At 47.0% G+C, this 17,428-nt stretch overlaps 1 protein-coding gene across 1 annotated transcript in view; it reads right to left on the reverse strand.

Moving 5' to 3' along the window:
- BCR (BCR activator of RhoGEF and GTPase) overlaps positions 1–17,428 on the reverse strand; it is a 364,718-nt gene that overhangs the window by 17,642 nt on the left and 329,648 nt on the right. Inside the window, exons 17-20 of the mRNA XM_086942801.1 lie at positions 6,769–6,828; positions 5,152–5,261; positions 3,968–4,107; positions 2,246–2,380 (exon numbers count right to left, since the gene is read on the reverse strand). Coding sequence (XP_086798927.1) covers positions 2,246–2,380; positions 3,968–4,107; positions 5,152–5,261; positions 6,769–6,828 — 445 coding nt within the window. The remainder of the gene's footprint in view (positions 1–2,245; positions 2,381–3,967; positions 4,108–5,151; positions 5,262–6,768; positions 6,829–17,428) is intronic.

Consider the following 17,428-nt stretch of genomic DNA (forward strand, 5'->3'; position numbering starts at 1 on the left):
CCTCTGCCATACACCAGGATGCTTCACACAAGTTTATTCTGGGGGTGGTTTTCTTGGAGTCAAGCCGGATTCGTAGTTGATCTTGAGTTTGACCTCATGAGTGCAAGACATTTCCAGCGCCTATGATACCTATCGGAGCCGAGGAGCCTCAGGAACAGTGGGCAGAGCAGACTATCAAGGCCTCTTTGGAGGCAGATCTGGGCTGAAGTCATGGCTCTCTCGGGCCGTTCCTTGCAGTGGAGCCAAGGCTCAGTTCAAGGTGGATACTCAGAGGCATTGTCTGCTGGTGGAGAGACTATTCTACAGCTCTCAACTCGTGCCTATGGTGAAACAAGGGTTAACCTTCAGAGTTTTTCCCAGGGTCCGTGGCTGATAGAATTATCTTTGAAACAACCACGTTTTTACCCCTCTTAAGAACTTTAAATGTGCCTGGATGCTTTGAACCTTAGAGGGAAATGAGTTCCTGAGCTTGCTGCATATACCAAGAAAGTTGACCACCTTTGAAATTCATATTGTACGGTGGTATGACAATCAGTGGTGCTAGCCTGGAGCACAGTGTACTTTTTTTGTTTGCACTACTTACATTTAATTTGGACGTATAGTGGTCCTTTTTCTTGGGAGGTTCAGTGGATGATGCAAATGGTTTTCAAAATTGATGATTTCGTTACAGGTAGACAGTGAAGTGTTTGCAGGGCTGGCATCATGTGTTCTTTAGGTTGAAGACAGAGGAGTCTTCTTGCTTCAGCCTTCTGGATGTGTTGAAATTTGCATATGATGAAGCAAAGGGCGCCAAAATTCAGGCTACTTGTATAGTTGAGTTTGGAGATCACAAGCATAATGATAGCATGTAATTTTTTTCTGGTATCAAAGCTCAGGCATGGAAAGATGAGTCACAGTGTTTTCATTATGTAAAAGGTGCACCTTGTAACCTTATTGGCATGTGGTATCAGGGACATATCGGAGTCCATGTCTACTCCCATGTGTCTCACTTCTCTTGTTGTAGCTGGTGGGACATCAAGTTCTTTAGGCCACATGTCTGCAGGCTGGTGTGATGGCCTTGCATTTCTACACTGGGAAAACTCAAAGGTGATCCAATTCATCCATAAACATTTAATCCTTTTAGTGATGTATAGAAAAAAGTGACATGTAGGAAAATGAGAGGTTTTCCAGCAAGCAACCACACCTCTGGGAAGATTTCTGTGTAATAAGCAGGCAACATTACTGAGGACGCCTATAGTGATGTGTGGAATCAATGATCAGAGTTGGCTGTTCCATGCATTTTGAGTTAACAGTGACAATGTTGACTCATGTTGCATTGAACTTTAGTCACCACATAATGATCAGTAAGTTCGATTCTGAGCTCTGCATATTGTGCAATTGTCCAAAGACCTAAATATAGTTAAGCAATATACTCCTAAATAGGTGTACATTTATATAAAAGCTCTGACTCCGAATCAGTAGGTATGGTGGGAGGGCACCATATCATGGTCAAAGATTGAGCTAAAAAAATATAAGATCTGCAATATTGACTACCAACATATTGTCAAGGTAAGCAGTTGTGGAGTTGAGAATATTACATGTGTATTTCCTGATACTCATCTTGAAGATCTAGTGGTAGTTGATACCTTCGTGGTGATATTTTGATTATCCATTCCATTTATGAACTTTATTTCGGCCGTAAAAGACCATAAAAGTCACATAGTAGCACATCAGAAAGATAAAAATACGGTTAAAATGACACTCCATAAAAGTTTTTTAAGAAATAGATATTTACAAATTTCATCAACAAGCAGCAGCTCATTACATTAAAAAAGAGATATGAAAAAAGTTAATTGCACAGTTACAGTGGTATTTTCAGCAACTTTTGGCGTCTTTTCCACATTGAAAGAACAAAGCAGGAAACGGCAAAGACCACTATGGTTTTTGTTTCAGTTCTTAAAATTCGATAGGAAACAGTACATTGAGAGAACTGATATTTTGACTATGATAAAGTGACATTCAACCTCTTCAGATTTGTGTTAATAACCAAGAACAGAATCCTGGAGGGCTCTTTAGGAAATAGAGTTGGGGTACCTCCAGTAAAGGCAGGTGTAAAAAGATCTTAGACTGCCACCTACATCTGGAGAGAACCAACAGCATGCTCAGTAATACCTCTGCTGCGAGGCCCAGAGTAGCATACCAAATCTGCATGAATGCTCTCTAGCAGATAGCAAGAGGAAACTGTGTAGCATGAAAGGCTACCTACCAATACCCTCCGCAAAGTTGGGATACAGCTCATCAGTGAATAGGGGTTCAGGCAGTTCTCGAAAATACAGCTTCAAGGTTCCAGCAATGGCGTTGACATCCATCTCACTCATCATCACAGAAACATCTTTATTGTCTGAAAGACAGAAGTGCATGTCACTGAAAAGATGCTATGGTGCCAGCTTTATCCATGTTTATACAAAGCCGAAGAATGCAAACAGCCCCAAGACTATATGTCAGAAAAGCAGGCACACACAGTTTCACAGCTACTCAAAAATCCTCAAAGTGTCCACTCTACGGTTAGAAAGAAGTCTTGGGAGGTTTTAGGCTCGAGATGCCACTAAAAAGAAAGCTCAACCTTCAACCTCAGCTGGGGGGTGCTGATCTAGCATGCCCCATGTTGCTATTCTCCACTATTTGCAGCATTAAAAAATGCTAAATATTTCTTTAGACAGGCACTCAACTTGCAACACCAGCAACTGCAATCTGAAAATATCATTGCTTAAATCAAAACGCTTTCCTGTTATGACTTATCAACAAATTGCTATTAATGATATTCTGACGAATGCGTGTGACTCATAGTAGCAGCTGAACCCACAGAAACAAGTCAACACCCATGGACGCACAGGGCTCTTAACACACCTGTTTGGTTTTAATCTTGCTGTAGAAGAGTCCCATTAAAGTTTCCTTAAGCCACCCTCTTACAATGTTAGCGCTACCGGTTCCTAAGGATGACAGAGCTAAGTAGAACATGTAGTCTGTGTAGTTAAACAGGCGCTAGTTTAGAGATAATCTTCAGTTGCAGGATAGGTTTCGACATTTCACAAGGACATCGGAGGACTTTCTGTCCCACACACCAACTGGAGTGGATGTCAGATTCCAACTTTGGAGCTGACCCAATGATGAAGCATGCTACAATCAGAGGGTGAGGGTCTGACGTCATTTTGAAGTTACATCTCACATTACATATCCAAGAAACGTAATACTAACCATAGACAGGACATTCTGAGGGCCGCTATTTATGGTGTGGCTCGAGGGAGTAACACCACCTTAGTGTGTACTTGCATAACTCCAGGTAGGATGTACTGTTCCAACTTTAAATTCCTCGCTCCTCGGTTTAAGGTAATCCATCTCCACTCATAGTTGCCAACTCACCGCTCAGAAACGCACACAACTTGGCAGACGCATGTCACAAATGCAGAGAGATTCAGCGAACAATTAGTCAGAAATACGCATAGATCTACATACTCTAGGTCAAACCTATACAAAGATAACTGCCAGAAACACACCGATTGACATACTCTGCTCAAAAATGCACACACATCTGTTGAATTATTGCTTACACGTACACAGATCTGCTGGCTCGCTGCTCTCAAGTGCATGCAGAGCCACAGCTTAGTGATGCCCATGGAATAATTGTTCAGACTTGCACACAGACCCGTGGAATCACTGCCAGAAACACACAGATTCACAGAGTTACTGCTCACCAATTCACACAGAATTAATATCTCAGCACTGCAATGACTAGCACATAGACCCAATGGGCTGGCTTCTGCAGGTCTTGCAGCACATACATGTTCTCTCACACAGACAAGTTTCAGCTCCAGCAAGGCTCAAGTCAGCTGCATCTCAAGCCACCTTTAACGTGGATCGCCACACCGAGGAGATGGGCCACACATCAATACCCCTGTAAGTTGTCTGGATCCGAAGGACTGGTACTTACTGGCATCAAAAGCAGCTTTCAGAGCCTGGATGTCGGTGGCAACCCCGGACACACGATAAATGCCAACCTCTTCCATTCCTCGTCGCTCAATCTCCTCCACACACTGACGAACAATATAAGGCACCTTTGATCGCTCTCTCCTGAAGAAAAAGAAGGATTTCAGTAGAAGGGTATTGAGAAATGGGGTGAGGCCCTGGGAGGGATGTGAAAAACTGATGCTGACCAAAGAAGGCCCTTTCCCTTCACATAAGTTTCACTGTTTGCAAAGCCCTGCATAAAGGTTATAAGACATTCCGCTGGAATCTTCTACCAGTTTATGTCCAGACTGCTCCCCATTTTCACTCTAGTTAGCTTCCATTCTTTTGGGCTGTAGTTTCTGATTTCAAGCACCCAGGGGGCTCCTTGGGAGTAATGCTGGAACTGAATACATTCTTCAATAAATCGTACAAATAATACTCCCAGCAGCCAATAACATTTTTGAAGCGGCAGAATTCGGACCACTAGGGACTGTCTAGGAGAACCATGTTGAAGGGTTCTCAGGAAAGGAGGGGAGCCTCGAAGGAAGGCATGGAGGCCCGACTCTCCTTGTGACAGAGGAGCCTACTGTATGAGTTTCTGGTAGTTTAAACCTTCTTGACCCTGCCCACAGCTGTGTATTTCACATATGCAAAGAGCAGGAACCCTGATGACAGCTTTAGGAGAACTGCTGCTCTGTGTACCCCTGGGGACATTCAAGAAATTGTCAAGATGATGGAAAATACACTTGCTGCAACTGCTGCAGGATGCTAAAGGTTCTGTTTCCAACTTACATATACAGCTAATCCACATCTTCAACAGGAAAGAGGTTTGTGAGACAATGGTTCAAGGGGCCTCCAGATAGCAGATGTTGTGCGATAAAAGAAGGCAAGTTGAATGCACAAGAGGAACAGATAGGCCAGTGTTCATGAGAGCAGCTGATGGGGCATTAGATATGATTTGCTGTGTGATAAAGGGAATGAAATTACCTTTAGCGAGAAAAAGTATGGTTTTGGGGAGAGGGGCCAAAGAGACATCAAAAAGTGACATGTGCTATAGTGACTGCAAAGCAACCTCCCTGAAATGACGGTGAAGAGAGGGGTGGGCAGAAAGTATAGGGAAATAAATGCCTGAAGACAGAGGTTTAGGTTATGTAGAGTTTTGCTCACTTGGTTACTATGGCGATTTTGACCCCAAATACTCCAGTTTGCTTTCGAGATGGCATCCTCTTCAGGCTGAACTCGCGACTGGAAAACTTCACTGAAAGCTTGACATCAATCTAGTGAGAGAAAGAAGAAGCTTAGATGTTGTTACACCAAGGCAGGATGCATGAGCACAGGCTGGCATTAGAGCAAGACAAGCATCAAAGAGACAAGCAAGTACAAGGGGAGAATCTTGGTGGTTAAGAAGGGCACCAAGGCTGGCTTCTATTCGGGTAGATCAACACATCGGGCTTAAGGCACGATGAAGCCAGAAAATGTTGTCATCATGCCAGGAACCAAAGCGGGGCAAGTTGGCATCCAGACAATGATCAGTGGAATTAGGGCAGACAGAGACCAAGATATGATGGGTCTGGGGTAAGTTGTTTTTACGGCTAGTATGAGCAGGGGGCGGGGTGGGGGTGGGGTAGAAAGGAATTGAAGTAGGACGGAACATTAATTACGGATGATCCCAGAGCAGAGAAACATACCACTTACAATCTTACAGCTAGAATACACTGGCCTAACAATTCAAGATGCAGGCTAGACAGCACTGAGGGGCTTAATCAAGACAGAGCACAGATTCCACAGAAGTCTAATAATTGAAGAGCAGGGACGCAGCACCCCCGACCCAATGGCAAGGACACAGCACTCAGATTCCAAGTGCAGGAGCACATTTGGAACAGGATGCAGGGGACTCAAACCAGCATCGACACACAGCAAGGCCAGGGACACAGCAATCAAATTTGCAAGGGAAGGGACACAGCACTTGTGCTGCACGATCAGGTAAAGAGCACTCACTCTATAAGGGGAGGGGGCGCCATGCTCAAACTACAAGAGCAAGGATGTAGCACTCCTATCCCAATGGCAGGAATGCAGACCTCATCCAAAGGCTGAGGAAAATGCGCTTACCCTGCAAGGGAAGAGACGAAACACTCACACTGCAAGGGGATTAGCTGTGGTCATACTGCAAGGACAGGAATGCAGCACATCCATGCCAGGGATGCAGCTTTCCCATCCCACGGGCAGCGGTGAGGAGACAAACACAACACAACACCCGGGGTAAGATACCAAACCTCAGATTCCAAGTGCAGGAACAAAGGATTCATAATCCCAGGTACGCTGCGCTCACAATCCGATGGCAGTGATAGAGCACTCGCGCTTAACACCTTGGCTGCTAGGGGGTTTTCCCGTTCTGTGCTGAGTTTAATGGATCCCCATTGTTCATGACAAGGTCAACTCGTCATAAGCACAGGGCAGGTAAAACCCATGACGAGTTGACCTTGTCATCAGCACTGAAGGGGTTAAAGGTCAGGGACAAAGCCCTCCTATTACAAATGCACGGAAACACCACTCCCTGGGACGGTACATTCACAACACAATGGCACGGCCAAGCTCAGGACAAGGTCACAACACCAATTCCAAAGGCAGGATCAACGCACTCAATCTCTGGTACGCTGCCTTCAGCACTACAAACCCTTAAGTTCAGGGACAAAAGATTTACATTAAAACTACATGGAAATCCTACTTAGGCTCTCAGCCATCATGGCACCACACCCAGACCAACACCTCTCAGTGTGCACTTACTCCACCCATGGAAATCACCGTCCGCTGCCAATCTCTGTCTGGGAGTGTCTGTGGGTCCAGCTGTGGAAGACAAACGAGAGCAGACAATTACGGATAAGTTTCAGTGAATAGGTTGCATCTGTGCAGCACACAGTCCTAGTACATCCGTTTTAAGAACTAGAACATCAACAATAACCAGTGCAAAGTGCAGTGCCGGGTGCCAGGGAGGTGAACAGGTAGAGCTGCAGGTGCAGCCGATGAGGTGAGGGGCACAGGCAGCGAGCGCTTGGGGATGGCAATGGTTCCAGTACAGTGACGCCAGCGCCAGCAACAAAGGTGTGCTGGCTGCATGGCGTGTGGGTCTCAATATAGTATGCCAGCACAGCGGCTGGTGTGAAAACTTCAGGGCTGCGGGCACTGGCAAAGCAGCTGGGTGGATAAAATACTGATAGAACAGCACAACAGGTGCTGGCACACTGGCACAGCTGTGTGGGGTGTTGTACTGTGTATCACTACAAGGGTTACCATACTCTGCAATGAATGGGGGCAGTGCAGTGGCTCAAAGGTGTGGGTGAGGGTACTTCTATACAAGTCGTGACATGCTGTCAGTCAGAGGCGAGGCATACTGGCATAACTATGTTGGGAGAAGCACAAGGTGCCCTGCAAGTGACCTTACGAAAGAAATGCAGTGGCATAAAACTGTGCAGTGCAGAATAGGTACACCAACGCAGTGTATGCTTCCAGGTAGGGTTTAGGTCCACTGGAACATCTACAAAGAGTCAGTAAAGGTATTTGAGGAGGTGGATCAACATAGCTGGAGTGGTGCAGTATTGGTACAGGAGTGTAATATAGGGCACAGGGCATTAGTAAGCCGCACTAGCAAATTTGCAAGTGGTACACAATGCTATACAAGAAAAGGGGGTGCTGCAGGTCGTGAGTGGAGTGCAGTCACAGAGATGTTGAAGACTCGTGCTTGATCATTGCAGGGGTTGACATTTCTGGGTGTTGCAAAACAATCAAAATGTATGTGAATATTGAGCTATATGTAAAGGTTCTAGATGCTCTCCTAGTAATCATAGGATTCTGCCCACCTGCCATCATCCTAGATGTGTGTCCACAGAGTATGGTTGGCAGAGGCATGGTCCTTGAACGAGTAGGCTGGGCGGAGATTGCAGGAGAGTAGGACACGACTGAGGATTATGTCTTTCTGGGCATCCATGATAACAATCAAGCTCCCAATATCCTGTGTTGAACAGCTGTGGGGTGCAACAGGGGACCACTCTGAGACTGAGGATCCCCTCGTACCATGCTGGAAGGATGTGGTCTCCACTGCTCCCCTCTTTCAATTCTGGCAGGTGGTGGTATGCACAACTCCTATCAATACTAGCAGGTTGGTGTGTGTGCACTGGAGTCCTAAGCAATGCTAGCAGGTTGGTGTGTGTGCACTGGAGTCCTTAGCAATGCTAGCAGGTTGGTGTGTGTTCACTAGAGTCCTTTTCAAGGCTAGTAGGTTGGGGTGAGTACACTGGAGTCCTTAGCAATGCTAGCAGGTTGTGGTGAGTGGACTAGAGTCCTTAACAATGCTAGCAGGTTGTGGTGTGTGCACTAGAGTCCACTTCAATGCTAGCAGGTTGGGGTAAGTGCACTGGAGTCCTTTTCAATGTTAGCAGGTTGGTGTGTGTGCACTAGAGTCCTTTTCAAGGCTAGTAGGTTGGGGGGAGTGAACTGGAGTCCTAAGCAATGCTAGCAGGTTGTGGTAAGTGCACTGGAGTCCTTTTCAATGCTAGCAGGTTGTGGTAAGTGCACTGGAGTCCTTTTCAATGTTAGCAGGTTGAGGTGAGTGCACTAGAGTCCTTAACCCTTTCAATGCTGATGACGAGCTCAGCTCGTCATCACCCACGGGTGTCGTGTGCTGATGACGAGCTGAGCTCGTCATGACACCAGCAAAATGGCAATTTCCAGCACTGGGGAAAAATCACTGCAGCAGCCATGTGGTTAACAATGCCAACAGGTTGCGGTGTGTGCACTAGAGTCATTTTCAATGCTTGGAGCTTGTAGTGTGTTACCTGGAGTCCTTTGCAATGCTAGCAGGTTGGGGTGTGTGCACTAGAGTCCTTTTCAATGCTCGCTGGTTGGGGTGTGTGCACTAGAGTCCTTTTCAATGCTCGCTGGTTGTGGTGTGTGCACTAGAATCCTTTTCATTGCTAGCTGGTTGTGGTGTGTGCACTAGAGTCCTTTTCAATGCTCGCTGGTTGGGTGTGTGCACTAGAGTCCTTTTCAATGCTCGCTGGTTGTGGTGTGTGCACTAGAATCCTTTTCATTGCTAGCTGGTTGTGGTGTGTGCACTAGAGTCCTTTTCAATGCTCGCTGGTTGGGGTGTGTGCACTAGAGTCCTTTTCAATGCTCGCTGGTTGGGGTGTGTGCACTAGAGTCCTTTTCAATGCTCGCTGGTTGTGGTGTGTGCACTAGAATCCTTTTCATTGCTAGCTGGTTGTGGTGTGTGTACTAGAGTCCTTTTCAATGCTCGCTGGTTGGGGTGTGTGCACTAGAGTCCTTTTCAATGCTCGCTGGTTGTGGTGTGTGCACTAGAATCCTTTTCATTGCTAGCTGGTTGTGGTGTGTGCACTAGAGTCCTTTTCAATGCTCGCTGGTTGGGGTGTGTGCACTAGAGTCCTTTTCAATGCTCGCTGGTTGTGGTAAGTGCACTGGAGTCCTTTTCAATGCTAGCTGGTTGTGGTGTGTGCACTAGAGTCCTTTTCAATGCTCGCTGGTTGGGGTGTGTGCACTAGAGTCCTTTTCAATGCTCGCTGGTTGTGGTAAGTGCACTGGAGTCCTTTTCAATGCTAGCAGGTTGTGGTAAGTGCACTGGAGTCCTTTTCAATGTTAGCAGGTTGAGGTGAGTGCACTAGAGTCCTTAACCCTTTCAATGCTGATGACGAGCTCAGCTCGTCATCACCCACGGGTGTCGTGTGCTGATGACGAGCTGAGCTCGTCATGACACCAGCAAAATGGCAATTTCCAGCACTGGGGAAAAATCACTGCAGCAGCCATGTGGTTAACAATGCCAACAGGTTGCGGTGTGTGCACTAGAGTCATTTTCAATGCTTGGAGCTTGTAGTGTGTTACCTGGAGTCCTTTGCAATGCTAGCAGGTTGGGGTGTGTGTACTAGAGTCCTTTTCAATGCTCGCTGGTTGTGGTGTGTGCACTAGAGTCCTTTTCAATGCTCGCTGGTTGTGGTGTGTGCACTAGAATCCTTTTCATTGCTAGATGGTTGTGGTGTGTGCACTAGAGTCCTTTTCAATGCTCGCTGGTTGGGGTGTGTGCACTAGAGTCCTTTTCAATGCTCGCTGGTTGTGGTGTGTGCACTAGAGTCCTTTTCAATGCTCGCTGGTTGTGGTGTGTGCACTAGAGTCCTTTTCAATGCTCGCTGGTTGGGGTGTGTGCACTAGAGTCCTTTTCAATGCTCGCTGGTTGTGGTGTGTGCACTAGAATCCTTTTCATTGCTAGCTGGTTGTGGTGTGTGCACTAGAGTCCTTTTCAATGCTCGCTGGTTGGGGTGTGTGCACTAGAGTCCTTTTCAATGCTCGCTGGTTGTGGTAAGTGCACTGGAGTCCTTTTCAATGCTAGCTGGTTGTGGTGTGTGCACTAGAGTCCTTTTCAATGCTCGCTGGTTGGGGTGTGTGCACTAGAGTCCTTTTCAATGCTCGCTGGTTGTGGTAAGTGCACTGGAGTCCTTTTCAATGCTAGCAGGTTGTGGTAAGTGCACTGGAGTCCTTTTCAATGTTAGCAGGTTGAGGTGAGTGCACTAGAGTCCTTAACCCTTTCAATGCTGATGACGAGCTCAGCTCGTCATCACCCACGGGTGTCGTGTGCTGATGACGAGCTGAGCTCGTCATGACACCAGCAAAATGGCAATTTCCAGCACTGGGGAAAAATCACTGCAGCAGCCATGTGGTTAACAATGCCAACAGGTTGCGGTGTGTGCACTAGAGTCATTTTCAATGCTTGGAGCTTGTAGTGTGTTACCTGGAGTCCTTTGCAATGCTAGCAGGTTGGGGTGTGTGTACTAGAGTCCTTTTCAATGCTCGCTGGTTGTGGTGTGTGCACTAGAGTCCTTTTCAATGCTCGCTGGTTGTGGTGTGTGCACTAGAATCCTTTTCATTGCTAGATGGTTGTGGTGTGTGCACTAGAGTCTTTTTCAATGCTCGCTGGTTGGGGTGTGTGCACTAGAGTCCTTTTCAATGCTCGCTGGTTGTGGTGTGTGCACTAGAGTCCTTTTCAATGCTCGCTGGTTGTGGTGTGTGCACTAGAGTCCTTTTCAATGCTCGCTGGTTGGGGTGTGTGCACTAGAGTCCTTTTCAATGCTCGCTGGTTGTGGTGTGTGCACTAGAATCCTTTTCATTGCTAGCTGGTTGTGGTGTGTGCACTAGAGTCCTTTTCAATGCTCGCTGGTTGTGGTGTGTGCACTAGAATCCTTTTCATTGCTAGCTGGTTGTGGTGTGTGCACTAGAGTCCTTTTCAATGCTCGCTGGTTGTGGTGTGTGCACTAGAATCCTTTTCATTGCTAGCTGGTTGTGGTGTGTGCACTAGAGTCCTTTTCAATGCTCGCTGGTTGTGGTGTGTGCACTGGAATCCTTTTCATTGCTAGCTGGTTGTGGTGTGTGCACTAGAGTCCTTTTCAATGCTCACTGGTTGTGGTGTGTGCACTAGAATCCTTTTCATTGCTAGCTGGTTGTGGTGTGTGCACTAGAATCCTTTTCATTGCTAGCAGGTTGTGGTGAGTGGACTAGAGTCCTTTTCATTGCTCGCTGGTTGTGGTGTGTGCACTGGAGTCCTTTTCAATGCTAGCTGGTTGGGGTGTGTGCACTAGAATCCTTTTCATTGCTCGCTGGTTGTGGTGTTTGCACTAGAGTCCTTTTCAATGCTCGCTGGTTGTGGTGTGTGCACTAGAATCCTTTTCATTGCTATCTGGTTGTGGTGTGTGTACTAGAGTCCTTTTCAATGCTCGCTGGTTGTGGTGTGTGCACTAGAATCCTTTTCATTGCTAGCTGGTTGTGGTGTGTGCACTAGAGTCCTTTTCATTGCTAGCTGGTTGTGGTGTGTGCACTAGAATCCTTTTCATTGCTAGCTGGTTGTGGTGTGTGCACTGGAATCCTTTTCATTGCTAGCTGGTTGTGGTGTGTGCACTGGAATCCTTTTCATTGCTAGCTGGTTGTGGTGTTTGCACTGGAATCCTTTTCATTGCTAGCAGGTTGTGGTGAGTGGACTAGAGTCCTTTTCAATGCTCGCTGGTTGTGGTGTGTGCACTAGAATCCTTTTCATTGCTAGCTGGTTGTGGTGTGTGCACTGGAATCCTTTTCATTGCTAGCTGGTTGTGGTGTGTGCACTAGAATCCTTTTCATTGCTAGCTGGTTGTGGTGTGTGCACTGGAATCCTTTTCATTGCTAGCTGGTTGTGGTGTTTGCACTAGAGTCCTTTTCAATGCTCGCTGGTTGTGGTGTGTGCACTAGAATCCTTTTCATTGCTAGCTGGTTGTGGTGTGTGCACTAGAATCCTTTTCATTGCTAGCTGGTTGTGGTGTTTGCACTAGAGTCCTTTTCAATGCTCGCTGGTTGTGGTGTGTGCACTAGAATCCTTTTCATTGCTAGCTGGTTGTGGTGTTTGCACTGGAATCCTTTTCATTGCTAGCAGGTTGTGGTGAGTGGACTAGAGTCCTTTTCAATGCTCGCTGGTTGTGGTGTGTGCACTAGAATCCTTTTCATTGCTAGCTGGTTGTGGTGTGTGCACTGGAATCCTTTTCATTGCTAGCTGGTTGGGGTGTGTGCACTAGAATCCTTTTCATTGCTCGCTGGTTGGGGTGTGTGCACTAGAGTCCTTTTCAATGCTCGCTGGTTGTGGTGTGTGCGCTAGAGTCCTTTTCAATGCTCGCTGGTTGTGGTGTGTGCGCTAGAGTCCTTTTCATTGCTAGCTGGTTGTGGTGTGTGCACTAGAATCCTTTTCATTGCTAGCTGGTTGTGGTGTTTGCACTGGAATCCTTTTCATTGCTAGCAGGTTGTGGTGAGTGGACTAGAGTCCTTTTCAATGCTCGCTGGTTGTGGTGTGTGCACTAGAATCCTTTTCATTGCTAGCTGGTTGTGGTGTGTGCACTGGAATCCTTTTCATTGCTAGCTGGTTGTGGTGTGTGCGCTAGAGTCCTTTTCAATGCTCGCTGGTTGTGGTGTGTGCACTAGAGTCCTTTTCATTGCTAGCTGGTTGTGGTGTGTGCACTGGAATCCTTTTCATTGCTAGCTGGTTGTGGTGTGTGCGCTAGAGTCCTTTTCAATGCTCGCTGGTTGTGGTGTGTGCACTAGAGTCCTTTTCATTGCTAGCTGGTTGTGGTGTGTGCGCTAGAGTCCTTTTCATTGCTAGCTGGTTGTGGTGTGTGCACTAGAATCCTTTTCATTGCTAGCTGGTTGTGGTGTGTGCACTAGAATCCTTTTCATTGCTAGCTGGTTGGGGTGTGTGCACTAGAATCCTTTTCATTGCTCGCTGGTTGTGGTGTGTGCACTAGAGTCCTTTTCAATGCTCGCTGGTTGTGGTGTGTGCACTAGAATCCTTTTCATTGCTAGCTGGTTGTGGTGTGTGCACTAGAGTCCTTTTCAATGCTCGCTGGTTGTGGTGTGTGCACTAGAATCCTTTTCATTGCTAGCTGGTTGTGGTGTGTGCACTAGAGTCCTTTTCAATGCTCGCTGGTTGTGGTGTGTGCACTAGAATCCTTTTCATTGCTAGCTGGTTGGGGTGTGTGCACTAGAATCCTTTTCATTGCTCGCTGGTTGTGGTGTGTGCACTAGAGTCCTTTTCAATGCTCGCTGGTTGTGGTGTGTGCACTAGAATCCTTTTCATTGCTAGCTGGTTGTGGTGTGTGCACTAGAGTCCTTTTCAATGCTCGCTGGTTGTGGTGTGTGCACTAGAATCCTTTTCATTGCTAGCTGGTTGTGGTGTGTGCACTGGAATCCTTTTCATTGCTAGCTGGTTGTGGTGTGTGCGCTAGAGTCCTTTTCAATGCTCGCTGGTTGTGGTGTGTGCACTAGAATCCTTTTCATTGCTAGCTGGTTGTGGTGTGTGCACTAGAATCCTTTTCATTGCTAGCAGGTTGTGGTGAGTGGACTAGAGTCCTTTTCAATGCTCGCTGGTTGTGGTGTGTGCACTAGAATCCTTTTCATTGCTAGCTGGTTGTGGTGTGTGCACTGGAATCCTTTTCATTGCTAGCTGGTTGTGGTGTTTGCACTAGAGTCCTTTTCAATGCTCGCTGGTTGTGGTGTGTGCACTAGAATCCTTTTCATTGCTAGCTGGTTGTGGTGTGTGCACTAGAATCCTTTTCATTGCTAGCTGGTTGTGGTGTTTGCACTAGAGTCCTTTTCAATGCTCGCTGGTTGTGGTGTGTGCACTAGAATCCTTTTCATTGCTAGCTGGTTGTGGTGTTTGCACTGGAATCCTTTTCATTGCTAGCAGGTTGTGGTGAGTGGACTAGAGTCCTTTTCAATGCTCGCTGGTTGTGGTGTGTGCACTAGAATCCTTTTCATTGCTAGCTGGTTGTGGTGTGTGCACTGGAATCCTTTTCATTGCTAGCTGGTTGGGGTGTGTGCACTAGAATCCTTTTCATTGCTCGCTGGTTGGGGTGTGTGCACTAGAGTCCTTTTCAATGCTCGCTGGTTGTGGTGTGTGCGCTAGAGTCCTTTTCAATGCTCGCTGGTTGTGGTGTGTGCGCTAGAGTCCTTTTCATTGCTAGCTGGTTGTGGTGTGTGCACTAGAATCCTTTTCATTGCTAGCTGGTTGTGGTGTTTGCACTGGAATCCTTTTCATTGCTAGCAGGTTGTGGTGAGTGGACTAGAGTCCTTTTCAATGCTCGCTGGTTGTGGTGTGTGCACTAGAATCCTTTTCATTGCTAGCTGGTTGTGGTGTGTGCACTGGAATCCTTTTCATTGCTAGCTGGTTGTGGTGTGTGCGCTAGAGTCCTTTTCAATGCTCGCTGGTTGTGGTGTGTGCACTAGAGTCCTTTTCATTGCTAGCTGGTTGTGGTGTGTGCACTGGAATCCTTTTCATTGCTAGCTGGTTGTGGTGTGTGCGCTAGAGTCCTTTTCAATGCTCGCTGGTTGTGGTGTGTGCACTAGAGTCCTTTTCATTGCTAGCTGGTTGTGGTGTGTGCGCTAGAGTCCTTTTCATTGCTAGCTGGTTGTGGTGTGTGCACTAGAATCCTTTTCATTGCTAGCTGGTTGTGGTGTGTGCACTAGAGTCCTTTTCAATGCTCGCTGGTTGTGGTGTGTGCACTAGAATCCTTTTCATTGCTAGCTGGTTGTGGTGTGTGCACTAGAGTCCTTTTCAATGCTCGCTGGTTGTGGTGTGTGCACTAGAATCCTTTTCATTGCTAGCTGGTTGTGGTGTGTGCACTAGAGTCCTTTTCAATGCTCGCTGGTTGTGGTGTGTGCACTAGAATCCTTTTCATTGCTAGCTGGTTGGGGTGTGTGCACTAGAATCCTTTTCATTGCTCGCTGGTTGTGGTGTGTGCACTAGAGTCCTTTTCAATGCTCGCTGGTTGTGGTGTGTGCACTAGAGTCCTTTTCATTGCTAGCAGGTTGTGGTGAGTGGACTAGAGTCCTTTTCATTGCTAGCTGGTTGTGGTGTGTGCACTAGAGTCCTTTTCAATGCTCGCTGGTTGTGGTGTGTGCACTAGAATCCTTTTCATTGCTAGCTGGTTGTGGTGTGTGCACTAGAATCCTTTTCATTGCTAGCAGGTTGTGGTGAGTGGACTAGAGTCCTTTTCATTGCTAGCTGGTTGTGGTGTGTGCACTAGAGTCCTTTTCAATGCTCGCTGGTTGTGGTGTGTGCACTAGAATCCTTTTCATTGCTAGCTGGTTGTGGTGTGTGCACTAGAGTCCTTTTCAATGCTCGCTGGTTGTGGTGTGTGCACTAGAATCCTTTTCATTGCTAGCTGGTTGTGGTGTGTGCACTGGAATCCTTTTCATTGCTAGCTGGTTGTGGTGTGTGCGCTAGAGTCCTTTTCAATGCTCGCTGGTTGTGGTGTGTGCACTAGAATCCTTTTCATTGCTAGCTGGTTGTGGTGTGTGCACTAGAATCCTTTTCATTGCTAGCAGGTTGTGGTGAGTGGACTAGAGTCCTTTTCAATGCTCGCTGGTTGTGGTGTGTGCACTAGAATCCTTTTCATTGCTAGCAGGTTGTGGTGTGTGCACTAGAGTCCTTTTCAATGCTCGCTGGTTGTGGTGTGTGCACTAGAATCCTTTTCATTGCTAGCTGGTTGGGGTGTGTGCACTAGAATCCTTTTCATTGCTCGCTGGTTGTGGTGTGTGCACTAGAATCCTTTTCATTGCTAGCTGGTTGTGGTGTGTGCACTAGAATCCTTTTCAATGCTCGCTGGTTGTGGTGTGTGCACTAGAATCCTTTTCATTGCTAGCTGGTTGTGGTGTGTGCACTAGAGTCCTTTTCAATGCTCGCTGGTTGTGGTGAGTGGACTAGAATCCTTTTCATTGCTAGCTGGTTGGGGTGTGTGCACTAGAGTCCTTTTCAATGCTCGCTGGTTGTGGTGTGTGCACTAGAATCCTTTTCATTGCTAGCTGGTTGTGGTGTGTGCACTAGAGTCCTTTTCAATGCTCGCTGGTTGTGGTGTGTGCACTAGAATCCTTTTCATTGCTAGCTGGTTGGGGTGTGTGCACTAGAATCCTTTTCATTGCTAGCTGGTTGGGGTGTGTGCACTAGAATCCTTTTCATTGCTAGCTGGTTGTGGTGTGTGCACTAGAATCCTTTTCATTGCTAGCTGGTTGTGGTGTGTGCACTAGAATCCTTTTCATTGCTAGCTGGTTGTGGTGTGTGCACTGGAATCCTTTTCATTGCTAGCAGGTTGTGGTGAGTGGACTAGAGTCCTTTTCATTGCTAGCTGGTTGTGGTGTGTGCACTAGAGTCCTTTTCAATGCTCGCTGGTTGTGGTGTGTGCACTAGAATCCTTTTCATTGCTAGCTGGTTGTGGTGTGTGCACTAGAGTCCTTTTCAATGCTCGCTGGTTGTGGTGTGTGCACTAGAATCCTTTTCATTGCTAGCTGGTTGGGGTGTGTGCACTAGAATCCTTTTCATTGCTCGCTGGTTGTGGTGTGTGCACTAGAGTCCTTTTCAATGCTCGCTGGTTGTGGTGTGTGCACTAGAATCCTTTTCATTGCTAGCTGGTTGTGGTGTGTGCACTAGAGTCCTTTTCAATGCTCGCTGGTTGTGGTGTGTGCACTAGAATCCTTTTCATTGCTAGCTGGTTGTGGTGTGTGCACTGGAATCCTTTTCATTGCTAGCTGGTTGTGGTGTGTGCGCTAGAGTCCTTTTCAATGCTCGCTGGTTGTGGTGTGTGCACTAGAATCCTTTTCATTGCTAGCTGGTTGTGGTGTGTGCACTAGAATCCTTTTCATTGCTAGCAGGTTGTGGTGAGTGGACTAGAGTCCTTTTCAATGCTCGCTGGTTGTGGCGTGTGCACTAGAGTCCTTTTCATTGCTAGCTGGTTGTGGTGTGTGCACTAGAATCCTTTTCAATGCTAAAAGGTTGGTGTATACAATCATCCCCTCTTTCATTGCTGGAAGATTCTGGTGTGCTTACTCCACTCTTTCAATGCTGCCAGGTTGTGGTGTGACTTCTCGACTCTTGTGACGT

This window comes from Lissotriton vulgaris, chromosome 11 (genome assembly GCF_964263255.1).
Source record: "Lissotriton vulgaris chromosome 11, aLisVul1.2, whole genome shotgun sequence".
Lineage (NCBI taxonomy): Eukaryota > Metazoa > Chordata > Amphibia > Caudata > Salamandridae > Lissotriton > Lissotriton vulgaris.